Genomic DNA, 14,739 nt, shown 5'->3' with positions numbered 1-14,739 from the left:
CATTATTTACATTCATATATGATTCAGGTTTGGGATATAGATTACAATAAGTGTGTAATGTTGAACCTGCCATTGGGGATGAGTGTGGACGGAGGAGCTGAACACGCAGCGACGGATGAAGCCCAATGAAACCTCTATTGCAGGTATGATAATGAATGTTGATGTATGTGGGCTGATATAGGTAGAAAGGTTTTTTTTTTTTTGGAATCCAGACTCATCACCCAAGGTTAATTTGCCATCTAGCAGCACAGTAAGTGGCGATAATGCTCCTTAGGAGTTAATCGCCATTAAACAGGAAGAAGAAGACTGTCTATGCACAAAACAAATGTGATGCAACCCAAACCATAATATAACGAGGCCTGTCCGGCTTCTTTCATACGTTTTAAGATTTATTTGATTTGATGAAGATTGTCCTCATATAATATACAGAGAAACTGAATGGTAATGAAATGGGCTAGTCTATAAGACGGTGTAGTTTTTTTTTTCCTTATTAGACAATTTGGATATATTTGTACCTGTATAAAAGCAATATCACATCAGTCAATTGTGAATGATATTTCTGTTAATCTCTATAATAGTTGATTTATTATTCGTACCCTGCAAAACTGTTAAAAAATATATATTCTATAGACATAAACAGTATTTATTCTATACAAATAATTTACCTTACAATTAATTCAATAAAAGTTGTTTTATTTATTCATACCCTGCAAAATAGCTATAAAAATATTTTATAAAGATCAACAGTATTCATTCTATAAAATAATTTAACTTACAATTCATATCCTTATTTTTTGTATTATGATAGTTATGGTAAATTATCATTTAAAGAACGGTGACCCATATTAATGTAATGCATGACAACTTTCTAACGTTACTCATTTAGAAATAAACTGGAAATGACCTCATTCAGTGCAGTTTTGGTGGCTCTTAAAAGAGCCGTTGTGGGTTGAATCAGACGCCGGTTTAAGCGCGCTCTCCGCGGATGCGGCGGGCCAGCTGAATATCTTTGGGCATGATGGTGACCCTCTTGGCGTGGATGGCGCACAGGTTGGTGTCCTCGAACAGACCGACCAAGTAAGCCTCGCTGGACTCCTGCAGGGCCATGACAGCGGAGCTCTGGAAGCGCAGATCTGTCTTGAAATCCTGAGCGATTTCTCTCACCAGCCGCTGGAAGGGCAGTTTGCGGATCAGCAGTTCGGTGGACTTCTGATAGCGGCGGATCTCCCGCAGAGCCACAGTCCCGGGCCGGTAGCGGTGAGGCTTCTTGACGCCGCCGGTGGCCGGAGCGCTCTTACGAGCGGCTTTAGTAGCGAGCTGCTTCCTCGGGGCTTTACCACCGGTGGATTTACGAGCGGTCTGCTTGGTTCTTGCCATTACTGCGAGTTTCTTCTCTTTGTCCTGCTAATGCTGGAAATGCTGCTCTCTGTATTAAACGGCCGATTTTAAAGCATTGGAGCGCCACGAGCCCATTGTGCGCGATGATGCAGGCCTTGTGATTGGTTAGTATGTGACGTCAGCGCATGAGTGCCAGCCAATGACAGCGCGTTTCCTCTTTTCAAACAAGCGGAGGGTTTCCATTGATCACTTTCGGCGCCTTTTTACTCGCAACATTGTATTTATTTTTAAGTCCCAGTTGTTTTGCAGATCTCGGATTACAACAAAATCACATTACAGTCTGTATATACTAAGTACTACTAAGGTGTCCATCCTCCCGGTGAAATAGTAGATAGCCCTGCTACTAAAGGGGAAAATACCCAGAGGAACATTAACCAAATCCTTTTTCCCTGAAGCCGATAGAGCCTATATGTTACTTTCCTTTCTATGAATAATTTATTCAATATATTATCAGAGCTTCACAGACAAATAGATTTAATTGGTGGTAAACACATATTAGAGGAGATCCGAATGTGCTTATATATAAGACAGTTATATAATATGCATAGAACACATACTATTCTTATACATATAAAAGATATATCTATAACGCTAATCGTCGGTGTTGACGCTAGTCGTTAGGGGCCATTTTTCTCTTTAAATAAATCATTTATGTTGTTAGCAACATTAAAAGAGAAAAGCGCTCGTTGACAGATAAAATGGGTGGCTCTTAAAAGAGCCTTTGTTTTGGTAACGAAATCTTCGCTCCGTTTATTTAGACTTGGCGGGTTTCTCGGTCTTCTTGGGCAACAGCACAGCCTGGATGTTTGGCAGCACGCCGCCTTGAGCGATGGTCACTCGGCCCAGAAGTTTGTTAAGCTCCTCGTCATTACGCACCGCCAGCTGCAGGTGACGGGGGATGATGCGGGTCTTCTTGTTGTCCCGAGCGGCGTTTCCTGCCAACTCCAGGATCTCAGCGGTGAGGTACTCGAGTACCGCCGCCAGATAAACAGGAGCTCCGGCACCGACGCGCTGGGCGTAGTTTCCTTTGCGCAGAAGTCTGTGAACACGGCCGACGGGGAACTGCAGTCCCGCCCTGGAGGAGCGAGTCTTAGCCTTTGCTCGGGCTTTACCGCCGGTTTTACCTCTGCCACTCATACTCAAGTCAGTTAATACAAGCGAATGATATAATATGAAGTAAGCGTGTTTCCATTGACTGACTTTAATCTAGAGTGCCAGTCGCCCATTGGTTTAGAGTCTGTAAAGATTCAAACCAATCACTGAACTTCCCCCCGAAAGTCCAACGCCCTTTTCAGCGTGGATTATTAAATGCACTTAATGACATTTAAGACAGAAAAGTCGCATTGTGGAAAATAGTTTTGGATGGAGTAGTAAAAAAGAGGCAGATGAAATGGGAATCAGTATTATACCCTGCAGTAAAACTGTTAACTTGAGTATAACTCCACCTTGGTTTTTCTGTTATTCTTTAGTTAATATAGAATCTAAAAACATAGTTAAGACTGGATTGTATAAAAGTGTGCAACAGTATATAGAAGCAAGATATAATGATACAGTACACATATTTACAGATGCATCCAAAGATCTAACTGCTAAAACGGGGGTCGCTGTGTACATTCCTAAATATAAAGTCACAATACAAAAAAGAACCACAAACCACCTCTCAATTTTCTCTGCAGAAATGACGGCCATCATAATGGCATTACAGTGGGTAGAAGAAGTGAAACCATAAATCGGTTGTTTGTTCGGACTCTATGTCCTCCTTAACTAGTATCCAGACTGGGAAATCTAAATGCAGGCAGGATCTTTTAGAGATGAAGTTCATCAGATGATATTAAGAATAATGCAACAGAAGCTAATACATTTCACTTGGGTTCCAGCGCACACCGGTATTGAGGGTAATGAGAAGGCTGAGTTGGCAAAAGAAGCACTTAAAGCAGAACAAGTAGAAATACAGGTTCCACTTAGTAAATCAGAAATTAAAACAATAATTAAAGATGGTATTCATAAACTCTGACAAGATAAATGGGATAAGGGGGGAAAAGGTTGGTATTTATATAGTATACAACAAAGTATTCATTACAAAGTTCATTAACACGACAGGAGGAAACATGGTTCACTAGGCTGAGGCTAGGACATACAGGACTGAACAGGAACCAACATATAACAGGGAAGCATGAGACAGGAATGTGCCCATATTGTGAGGAAATAGAAACCGTGAAGGATGTACTTTTGGCATGTAGGCAGTACCATGAAGAGAGAGAAAAGATTAAGAGGGTAACAAAGTCTTTTAATTTAAGCAACCTGTTGAAACTACCAGGAACACAGTCTACAATAAAAGCAGTGATAGAATTTCTTTAAAAAACACAGTTAGCAAGAAGAATTTAGTCCGTCTAACCGAGAGGCTTGGCACTTCCTATTAGCCCCATTGTGTATCATCCTGGTTGCAGTTCCATTAGAATTCCACTGGAGGTGATCGCGGAGGAGAGCAGAATGAATGGGAGTCTATGGGGCTAAACGGCTAAAAGTGTCTCTTTCACCTGCTTGTCGTTAAATTAACATAGATTGTATTGTTGATTCAATATAGATTATAGGCCAAAAGTCGAATGAACTAGTACTTATGTCCTTTTGATTTCTTACAGGTTAGGCCGTTGTTGGCCAGAACACGCTAGCATTCTGCTATTGTGTGACGTCATCACATTTTTGAACGGATTTTAAGAACAGATAAGTGAACTTAAAAATGTAATTTTCAGCTGAGTGTATTATCTTAACCCTCCCTTTTGAATGCAACTTTCAAATTACTTGACAAAAAATTACATCCTGAGAAAAGGGGATTTATGGTGGTGAAACCCCATTGACTCCCATTCATTCTGCACTCGACCACGAGCGCCCCCGCATGGACAGAGACTTGTTACCGCAGCCAGTCCAGAACCCGGAAGTAACCAGCCAGTGCCAATTCTCTTCAATAAGACATTCACTGGTTATACCAGAGCCCGTCTAACGGAGAGCCTTGGCACTTCCTATTAGCCCCATTGTGCATCACCTTGGTTGCAGTTCCATTAGAATTCTACTTGAGGTGATCGCGGGCGAGTAAAGAATGAATAGGAGTCTATGGGGCTAAACGGCTAAATGTCTCTTTCACCTGCTTGTCGTTAAATCATAATATATTTTATTGTTGATTCCGCAAGTTCAATATCGATTATAGGCCAAAAGTCGAATGAACGAGTACTTATGTCCTTTTGATTTCTTACAGGTTAGGTTGTTGTTGACCGGAACACGCAACACGCTAGCATTCTGCTATTGTGTGATGTCATCACATTTTTGAATGGATTTTTAGAACAGATAAGTGAACTTAAAAATGTAATTTTCAGCTAAGTGTATTTTCTTAGCCCTCCCTTTTGAACGCAACTTTCAAATTACTTTGGCAAAAAATTACATCCTAAAAAAAAAAAGGATTTCTGGGGGTGAAACCCCATTGACTCCCATTCAATGTGCACTCGACCGCGAGAGCCCCCGCATGGACAGAGACGCGTTACTGCAGCCAGTCCAGAACCAATTCTCTTCAATTAGACATTCCCTGGTTATACACAATTTAAATAAGTATAAAAAAGGGGTATTGTACGCTTCTACTGCCAAAAGTTCTGCACCTTTCTCACACTGTATATCCTGGGCACAATGACCATCTGATACTGCACTGTTATGTTCCTATTGTAATATTGGAGGTTTATAACTGCCCATATTGGTTGGATATGTGTGGGCTGATTGTATTGTCACAATTCTTCAGCATAGTGTAGAGTGTAATGTATATATTCTTCCTATACTGTAATACAACATATTTAGGTTGATCACCGTCTGAATCCTCTTCAGCTTTTGTGGCAATATACAATATATATTGTACAATTAAATAATTGTTTACCTTTCTTCAAAACGGGGTGTTACTTAACACAAATCATTGGTATAAACGAGTATTGCTCTTTTTTGAGTTAGTGGGTGGCTCTTAAAAGAGCCGTTGAGGAACAAACACTGGACTTTATTTCTTTTTAGGCGCTGCCTTTTTAGGCTTGGCGGTTTTAGGTTTTGCAACTTTAGGTTTAGCAGTCTTTGCCTTTTTAGGGCTCTTAGCTGCTTTCTTAGCGACTGCTGGCTTCTTTGCCTTCTTGGGGCTCTTCGTCGCCTTCTTAGCGGCCTTGGCTGCGGGCTTCTTGGCCTTCTTGGGCGATTTCTTGGCGGCGGGCTTCTTTGCCGCTGCGCTCTTCGGCTTCTTGGCAGCAACGGGTTTCTTGGCCGCGGGCTTCTTCGCTTTAGGAGCCGCTTTCTTCTTGGTCTCGGCTTGCTGCTTGTTGAGCTTGAATGAGCCTGAGGCGCCGGTCCCTTTGACCTGCACTAGAGTGCCTTTAGACACCAGGCTCTTGATGGCGATCTTGACGCGGGAGTTGTTCTTCTCCACGTCGTAGCCGCCGGCAGCGAGCGCTTTCTTCAGCGCGGCGAGGGACACGCCGCTCCTCTCCTTGGATGCGGACACTGCTTTGACGATGAGCTCGCCGACACCTGGCCCTGCTTTCTTGGCTTTCGCAGCGGACTTCTTCTTGGGTGCTTTGGCCGGGGCGGCAGCAGCGGGTGCGGGAGCAGTTTCTGCCATTTCTCTCTGTTCGGATTTACAGTCTTTCAATCTCTGTCTCTAGTTTCATCAATGAATGGCGCTGTCGCGGCGCTGCCCTTTTAAAAAACACATGAGAACTTTATAGACTCAACCTGCCCGCTCAGCGTTTGTGTGCGTCAACGAGCCCCTTCACGCGTGTGTTTTCTTCCCTTATATTTGGTTAAAAACTGGAGTGGTAAAATAGTTTGGTTCAGTCAAAACAAATTGAACTCCAAGCAGAGGTTCTGAGCTTTCACCGGAGACTAAAATACCAAATGATGAAATGTTTATTTTGCCTTTGTCAGATCAAATCCGAGGAGAGCATCAGTCAAAAGGAAAAGCAGCGCGTAAATTTGATGGATATTTTAAGTGGAAAGGTTGATAAAAGTCTGGCCCCGTCATCTGTGTGTTCAGCTAACAGTCTGAAATAGATTTTTATGAAATCAGCATCAGCGAGGGGCGTAAGGAGGCTTTCATACAGATGTTTACAAGAAATTACATACTGAGAAAAGGATTTCTGGGGGTGAAACCCCATTGACTCCCATTCAATGTGCACTCGACCGCGAGCGCCCCCGCATGGACAGAGACGTGTTACTGCAGCCAGTCCAGAAACCGGAATGCTGGCTTAAAACCTCTTCTTCTTTCTTGTTTTACGATGATGCATTACCGCCATCTGCCATCTTAGGCAGAGAGTGAACCAACTCTATGGTAAAGCTAAAAGCGATTCCTCCTTTAAAATATTTACTTACGTATCGCCTTGTTATCACCTACACATCCCAGCATAAAGTGAATCAGTGATTAGGTTCATAAACCATATTTGAATTGGCAGGGCGTAATTTAGCAAGACAGTTCGAATTATAAACTGTCTTATAAATTATAAATCGAATTATAAATTACCCTCAAATAAACTAAACTTCATCTTTAACCAACCGAGTTTAGGCTACTTTTGTTTGTGTGGAAAAGATAGCTTTCTGCGTTTATATCAACGGATTCACCGAAACTCAAGATTAGGAGTTAAGATAATACACGGAAGCTCTTAATCTGAGAAGATGGGTGGCTCTTAAAAGAGCCGTTGGAGTAGTTGAAGTCGGTCACGCCTCACTTTGAGCTGGTGTATTTGGTGACGGCCTTTGTTCCCTCGGACACGGCGTGTTTGGCCAGCTCTCCGGGCAGCAACAGACGCACGGCGGTCTGGATCTCTCTGGAAGTGATGGTGGAGCGCTTGTTGTAATGCGCGAGGCGAGATGACTCACCGGCGATGCGCTCGAAGATGTCGTTGACGAAAGAGTTCATGATGCCCATCGCCTTGGAGGAGATGCCGGTGTCAGGATGGACCTGCTTCAGCACTTTGTAGACATAGATGGCATAGCTCTCCTTCCTGGACTTTCTGCGCTTCTTTCCACCCTTACCGGCGGTCTTGGTGACGGCCTTCTTTGAGCCTTTCTTGGGCGCGGACTTTGCTGGTTCAGGCATGGTGATGACGCAATATCACAAATTTGACAACGAGTTAATGTATGTATCAAAGCGATACAGAGGGTTTTATTCACTGCCTTATGCTAATTTTCTAAGTGTTACGGACTTATGTGATTGTCTGTTTTCATAGACCAAACCCACAAACTCACAATTCATTGGACAAATTAAGAGGAACAAGGGCCAATCACAGGTGTGGATAAATTATAGTTCCGCCCACCGTCTCATGTTTGAACTGTACTTCCACCGAGTATCTTTTTGTTTCGTTTTTTATAAAGTAATATTTTTTGAGGATAACGAGCGGTTCTAAAACTGTGCATGATCGTGTAATATTAAAACGTCTTACAAACCCTTCGAGCGAGTTTGGGAGAAAAGAGACCAATAATGGTCTAATACACTTTAAAAACGTCATTGGTTAGATGTTTAAAAACCGAAATATATCTTTGCATTCTCATTTCTGCCAACTGGTAGCTACCATTTGATCGAATTACTAGTATTTCCTTGATCTTGTGAAAAAGCGTGCGTGAAATGGGTTAACGTTTAATTGGGGGTATTATTTTTAAAAGTAGAAAAGCACCGATATTATCGATGCATCACTGTGTGGAACATTACTTAAATTAACTGTATTCTGGATTGAGAATTTGAGAACACAAAGCATTTTAAGCTTAATTCTGTGATTTGACATAAACAAAACTTTTGACTCTTTAAGCGTTAGAGTGTGTGGCTCTTAAAAGAGCCTTTGGGTTTGTGTGGTTTGTCCTGGTTTCAGTCGTTTAACCCCCGAAGCCGTACAGAGTGCGTCCCTGTCTCTTCAGCGCGTACACAACATCCATGGCGGTGACGGTCTTTCTCTTGGCGTGCTCGGTGTAGGTGACGGCATCGCGGATCACGTTCTCCAGAAACACCTTCAACACTCCGCGGGTTTCTTCGTAGATCAGCCCAGAGATGCGCTTGACGCCGCCGCGGCGAGCCAGACGACGAATGGCGGGTTTGGTGATACCCTGGATGTTATCGCGCAAAACTTTACGGTGACGCTTAGCGCCTCCTTTCCCGAGTCCCTTGCCGCCTTTGCCTCTTCCAGACATGTTTAACACTGAGAGCTTCAGTCGATCACTGAACGACAAAGGTTTAGATTATAGTTGTTTGAATGTATTTGCTTACAGGACCTGAGAGAAACCAGCACTGTGTGTAACATAACATAAACACCCCTCCCCCAAAATATAGCTAAAGCACATGTGATTTTATCCTCCTAACCCTAACCTTTATTTCGTATTAAAATTCAGGTTTCATAAAATGTATTTCAAAAGGATCACATAAATCACTGTAGTTCTGGTTGATAATGAAAAGTGATTTTCTACAAGCTCACCAAAGTAAATGGTGAGCTTGTTCACATCTCTTTTATTTGAGACTTTGCACATGTACATTTTAAGTGTACTATATATATCAACATATATATGTATACGTGTATATATTTTTCCCTTTTTAGTAATGACAATTTAGAAAAAGCAAACAATAGAACGGCTAAATTTTTTTCATACTCAAAAAGTGTATTAAAACTGCAAATCTAAAATGCAGGAATATTTTGTTAGTCTTTCACCCTCAACTTTGGCCGAAACATTTTAACCCAGTTTAACCCCATCCAAGAGTGGAAAATAATCAGCAAATCATCTATCTATCTAACGATCGATCGATCGATCGATCGATAGATAGATGTATTTTATTTTTATATTATAACAATCTTTTTCAAGCCTAGCTCCTTAAAGAGAATAAAGATAATTTATCTTGTGGTGCACATTACCTGTTATATGATACATTCATATATGATTTAAGACAATATTATCACTGTATTTTATATAAACTTTGAGGTGAAATAATTTATTATCAGGCATTATCACTCAATGAAAGTCATCACACATTAAGTTGTAATGGGATCTAAAAACCCAAGGACCAGATATGATTAATTAAGACCAGGAAGAAGAGCAGTCAATTTAAGACAACAGTCAGATTTATAATAAATTAATTATTATTGTATTTCATTTATTTTTTATTTTTTTGTACTGAAGTTAGTTTGCAATTTCATCAGGCAGAAAGCAGCTTCAAGACTCACAAGGAGTTTGTTTTACCATCTCAGAAGCACTAATGTTAGCTATGGCCGTATCAATTTCAAATCGTATGTCCTTATTCTTAGACGATAGAAAAACCATAGATCGAGGAAAGAACCACTATTAATCTGGATAACTATACAAATAATCCCTCAACAAGCATGACACAGTTAAATTCCAAACATTTAATATAATAGTTGTATATAATCATATATGTTGAATTTATAGAGAATTCTCCAATAGCATCAACAAATGGATTTATTAAACCATCTATGTTCCCTAAATAAACCATACATAATTTGGTTAACATATTTGTTAACCGTTTCTATATATTTTTACCTGGTAATCCACAAGCCCCAATGTGAGATCCAGTGTGGGACATTTATTACTGTGAGCTGACTGGAGGGTAGTTAGTATACAAGTAGTATAGTCCCTTTTACAGTTGGTAAACATGGTGACGTTTTTTTGTGGGCGGAGCTTAGGTGGAGGCAGAAAGATCCATCTGGCCGCTTCACTAACGTTAAGGATTGTTAGCTTGTTTTTTAACAATGACTGGAGAAAATCCGATATTATCTTAATGTGTAAGGTCATTATTCGATTGATTGAAGGTCGATTGTTATTTCCAAAAGTTATTTTTAACGGACAGAACCAGATTGGCCGACCTGTAGCCGCCTACACGCTCACTCAATGCATCGATCTGACAGGATTAACGTTACGTTACCTCGGTTGAGTGGCCTGACTTCTACACCTACCTTATAGAGAAACCGATCGTAAAGAGAAACTGAGGCATATAAATCTTTAGATGCCTATATGGTCCTGTACAAGACTTGTGTGTATGATCCGCAGTTCTGCCGAGTCAGCGCCGAGACCACGACAATGTAAAGAGTGACATTACAGTGCGATTTTAATGATGTGAATATTTTCTAGAGATAAAAGTTCCAGATACAGCATATTCATTTTTCATCAATTCTTGCACCAAACAACACAACAAGATGACATTTAATAATAGTAACAATTATTTAAGCTCCTTATTATGTAGCCGAATCTGTGCTGTTTTGCATTGACCGCCTCCAGTTTTAACTTTTTTTTTTTTTTTTTTTTTTTTTAACTGTATTTTTTTTTTTTTTTTTTTATTGAATATGTATCAAATAACAAGCAAGTACAGAGCACAAAAAACACATAGAATTCGGACATGTTATATCAAGTATATAAAACTTCACACAAGGAAAGAAAAGAAAAAAACAAAGGAAATAAAGAAAAAAATAAATAAATAAATAAATAAAAAATAATAAAATAAAAGACATACACAGAGGAAACCTTATGCATCAGTGAAAATATCATCATAATATTTCAAGAATCTGTCACTTTTCTTGTTTTTAATCAATCTTAGAGACTTCAGAAATGTATCAATTTCAATTAAGAAAAGTGGAAAAGTAGGCTGCGATTTAGAGAATTTTTGCTTGTGAATAAAATTTTTCCCAAACAAAATAAAAAAATTAACAATGTAACTAATTGAAGTACTAGCTTTATCTTCTTTATAGTAACAAATTATATCTTTTAATTGAAAGGATTTGGAAGAATCAAGGTGCTTGCCTATGTGAAGATATAACCTATTCCAGAAGTTTTGGGTTTTTTCACATTGGAAAAATAAATGGATCAGCGTTTCATCTTCATTCCCACAAAATGAGCAAGAACTGTCAACATCCATATATTTTGCAACAGTGTCATTCACTGGGTATATTTTATGCAAGATCTTGAAATGAACTTCCTTAATCTTATTTGAAATACAATACTTATGGGGTAACAACCAGGCTTCCTTCCAGTCTATACATTCAATAAAGGAAGCCCAATAAAATTTGCCTTTAGCAACAGTATATTTTTTACTCTGAAAAATATGTCGAATATGTTTATTATTACATTTCTTACTAAGTATATTTATACCATCTAAGATCAAGTCAGGTTCTTTGGTGGTGACACTCTTACTAAAGGTTAGATGACATTTAACAAGATGACTTAGACCAGAAGGAATTGCTTTAAGTACTGCATTATATTCTTTAAATGGTAAAGGAAAATTATGAACAGACATAAATTCTTCATAAGATAAGAAATTACCAGATTTATCAAAAATTGAGAGAATACCAATTATATTTCTGTTAAACCATGTAGAGAGAAAAATAGATTTATTCCTAATCCTTATATTAAAGTTGTTCCATAGAAAGGTTTTATGAGGTGAAAAATTGTGGGTGTAGCATAACTTCCAAGCAAGAAGGGCCTGCTGATGAAATTTAGAAAGTGCAACTGGCAATCTGATCGGTAAGTAGTTACATTTCAGTATAAAGGGGAGTCCACCAATTTTGTTAAAGATATGATTCGGGATAAAAAACCATATAGAATTAGGATTTGTTAAGCATTTTTTGATCCAATTTATCCTAAAGGTGTTCACTGTATCACTAAAATCTAACACTTCAAGTCCACCTTTTTTCCGACAATTTGAAAGGACTGTTTTTTTGAGCTTGTGAGGTTTGTTTTTCCATATGAAGTCAAGAAAAATTTTGTTAATTCCTTTAGCGGTAGAGTCATTGACAAAACCTCCAGTTTTAACTTTGTTTTGCCTCCAGCTAGCGCCGTGACGTAACTGTGACGTCGGCGCAAAAGGGGTCTATACCATAGACATAATAGGCTTGTTTGAGATGAGCAAATTCTGCGCAGAATCGATCACCGGTGATCAGCGCGAGATGCATGCCGGTTAGAAATGTGTCCGAGAACGGTCCGCCTGGCTCTGATGTCATGCCAACGTATGTCAAAAAACTCTCGCGAGCGCAAGGCGGAAGGGTCGGATTCTGCAGTCGCGCGCAGTTGCTCTCCACCGACTGCGCTGATCAAAAGCATGATGGGAAACGACTTGCTGACGACACAGCTTAATGCTCATTGGTTTAAACAACAGTGATGAGGGTAAATTCCATATTCATTAAGCTAAATTCTCCAAATCAAGGCCATGTTTTATTTATTTATTTTTTTCAAATTGAAACTGATCTATATTGTGAATCTCTTAAACGGGTTAAAAATAAGAAAGCTATAGTCAGTAACTCAAATATACTAGGCCTACTCTAAAATGTTCAAGTGAAAAATAGCTCTCATTTTATAGATGATGAAGTTTGTAAGTCTGTCTATTTAAGCTAAGCTTATTTTGATTGATTGATTTATTTTATTATTCATTTTATTCTGATGTTTGTATTTGTCGCTGTATAATAGGCCTATTTGTTTCACGAATTGTGGTGCTTGTAGGTAGGCTATGTTTGTAACTTGCATTCTAATAAAAAAGTAAAATAAATAAAAATAAAAATAAAAGAACACCAGATGAATTGTTCTCTTTTAAAATGTTTGATTTTAAAACTGATATCATGTTTTATGTGTATACATAGGCTATGGGTGAATAAACTATCTGACAGTGCCATATGGGTTATATTTCATTTTTGTTAAAACAATAGGCTATATAAAAACACGTCTGTATTAAAGAAAAAAAAGATTGATAAACCATAGGCTATTTGGAATGTAATTAAATAACAAGTACTTTGGGTTTTATTTACATTTTATTTATTTTTATATAAAAGCAACAGAACTTAAATCACATCCAGTTTATTAGCAACACGTGCACGAGCGTGAATCCCGTTAATCCCGCGATATCCGCCTTTGATCTCACAAGGTGTCTGAGTCACTGCGAGAAACCTTGATCTGTCCGGCTTGATTGCGCTTTTTTCACTCCTCCCCTCACTGCAGCCGCCTACTCTCGACTACATTGCAGGCGAGGCGAGGCGCATCTCAAACAAGCCTACTGTCTGGTCTATACAATATATGTTTTGACCTAGCTGAAGTTTGTTTATTAAGAGTGCAGGGCAACCACCCAGTAGAGCATTACAATAATCTAGCCTTGATGTCATGAACGCATGAACTAATTGTTCCGCATTTGTCAATGAGAGCATGGCGTAATTTAGATATATTTTTAAGATGGAAAAGTGCGGTCTTACAGATACTAGACACGTGACTTTCAAATGAGAGATTGGTATCAAAGAGTACACCTCGTTCCTAACCGACGACGAAGACTTAACAGAGCATCAGCCATCAAGTGTTAGACAGTATTCTAGGCTGTTACGTGTGGAAGTTTTTGTCCAATAATTAGAATCTCTTTTTTTTTCAAAATTCAGTAGTAGGAAATATAGTCATCCATTTTTTATATCAGCTATGTATTACGTTAATTTTATGATTTGGTAAGTTTTGTTAAGTTTTAAAATAAATATACAGCTAAGTATAATTCAATTAAATTCAATTCAAATTTATTTGTATAGCTCTTTTCACAATAAATGTTTCAAAGCAGCTTTACAGAGAGTGCATTTCAGAAATGTACAAGGAAAAATGCATTTAGTTAATCATGTAATAATGAAGGGCATAACATATCGCCGGCGTCACAGGTGTTGAGTCGTCTTTTCACAGGCGTTGGGGGATCTGAAGTCTCCGTGAGAGGCTGGATACAAGTCGGAGCTGACAAATGCCATTTTTCTTGTAACTAACGTCCCGAGATAACAGCAGGAAAGCAAATGGAAAATAATTAGCAGCTGCTGTTCATAATGATTTCCAGAGTTAAACAGTTGAGTTTTACAGTTTTCAAATCCGTTCAGCCGATTTTTTTATATTTAGAAGAATATCAGTAACCAGACAGTTTCTGGTCATTGACTTCCATAGTAGGAAAAAAATATATACTATGGAAGTCAATGAGACCAGAAACTATCTGGTTACTGATATTCTTCTAAATATAATAAATCGTCTGAATACATTCGAAAACGGTAAAACCCAACTGTTTACTCGGCTTTATGCCTTTTATGACTTTATGCCTCCAGGTCCCCCAAGGCTAGAAAATTTAACAGCTCTTTAGTATGAGTTTGAGTCTGTTAGCAAGGTTTTTGAGGAAGCAGGAAGAGTAGCTTGTGGTTTACAATTTCCTATTCGCCAAAGGTTTTCATTTACTCTTCTGAACATTGTTGGCATTTTCAGTGTTTCACTGCTCCGCTGACCTCGGGTCACTGAACATTTGCTGCGCTCTTTGCAAAGCTGATAGGAAGGGCCGGGAAAGATCATGTC

General features: G+C 39.1%; 4 protein-coding genes and 1 pseudogene across 4 annotated transcripts; all 5 read right to left on the bottom strand.

Moving 5' to 3' along the window:
• Nucleotides 1-818: 818 nt before the first annotated feature.
• Nucleotides 819-1,781, bottom strand: LOC120468112 (histone H3-like). The gene has a single exon (XM_089127512.1). It carries the CDS (start codon nucleotides 1,375-1,377, stop codon nucleotides 967-969), a length of 411 nt encoding a protein of 136 aa, XP_088983638.1. The 5' UTR covers nucleotides 1,378-1,781; the 3' UTR covers nucleotides 819-966.
• A 255-nt stretch (nucleotides 1,782-2,036) lies between these two features.
• Nucleotides 2,037-2,563, bottom strand: LOC120468102 (histone H2A-like). The gene has a single exon (XM_039656741.2). It carries the CDS (start codon nucleotides 2,533-2,535, stop codon nucleotides 2,149-2,151), a length of 387 nt encoding a protein of 128 aa, XP_039512675.1. The 5' UTR covers nucleotides 2,536-2,563; the 3' UTR covers nucleotides 2,037-2,148.
• Nucleotides 2,564-5,347: 2,784 nt separating this feature from the next.
• Nucleotides 5,348-6,194, bottom strand: LOC120468097 (histone H1 pseudogene; annotated as a pseudogene).
• An 859-nt stretch (nucleotides 6,195-7,053) lies between these two features.
• On the bottom strand, nucleotides 7,054-7,593 carry LOC120468042 (histone H2B). The gene has a single exon (XM_089127986.1). The coding sequence runs from the start codon at nucleotides 7,505-7,507 to the stop codon at nucleotides 7,133-7,135; it is 375 nt and encodes a 124-aa protein (XP_088984112.1). The 5' UTR covers nucleotides 7,508-7,593; the 3' UTR covers nucleotides 7,054-7,132.
• Nucleotides 7,594-8,220: 627 nt separating this feature from the next.
• On the bottom strand, nucleotides 8,221-8,591 carry LOC120468110 (histone H4). The gene has a single exon (XM_089127657.1). It carries the CDS (start codon nucleotides 8,587-8,589, stop codon nucleotides 8,278-8,280), a length of 312 nt encoding a protein of 103 aa, XP_088983783.1. The 5' UTR covers nucleotides 8,590-8,591; the 3' UTR covers nucleotides 8,221-8,277.
• Between the last annotated feature and the right edge of the window lie 6,148 nt (nucleotides 8,592-14,739).

Source organism: Pimephales promelas, chromosome 25, assembly GCF_988280905.1.
Source record: "Pimephales promelas chromosome 25, fPimPro1.hap1.1, whole genome shotgun sequence".
Classification (NCBI taxonomy): domain Eukaryota; kingdom Metazoa; phylum Chordata; class Actinopteri; order Cypriniformes; family Leuciscidae; genus Pimephales; species Pimephales promelas.
This window is presented reverse-complemented; position numbering and strand designations above follow the sequence as displayed.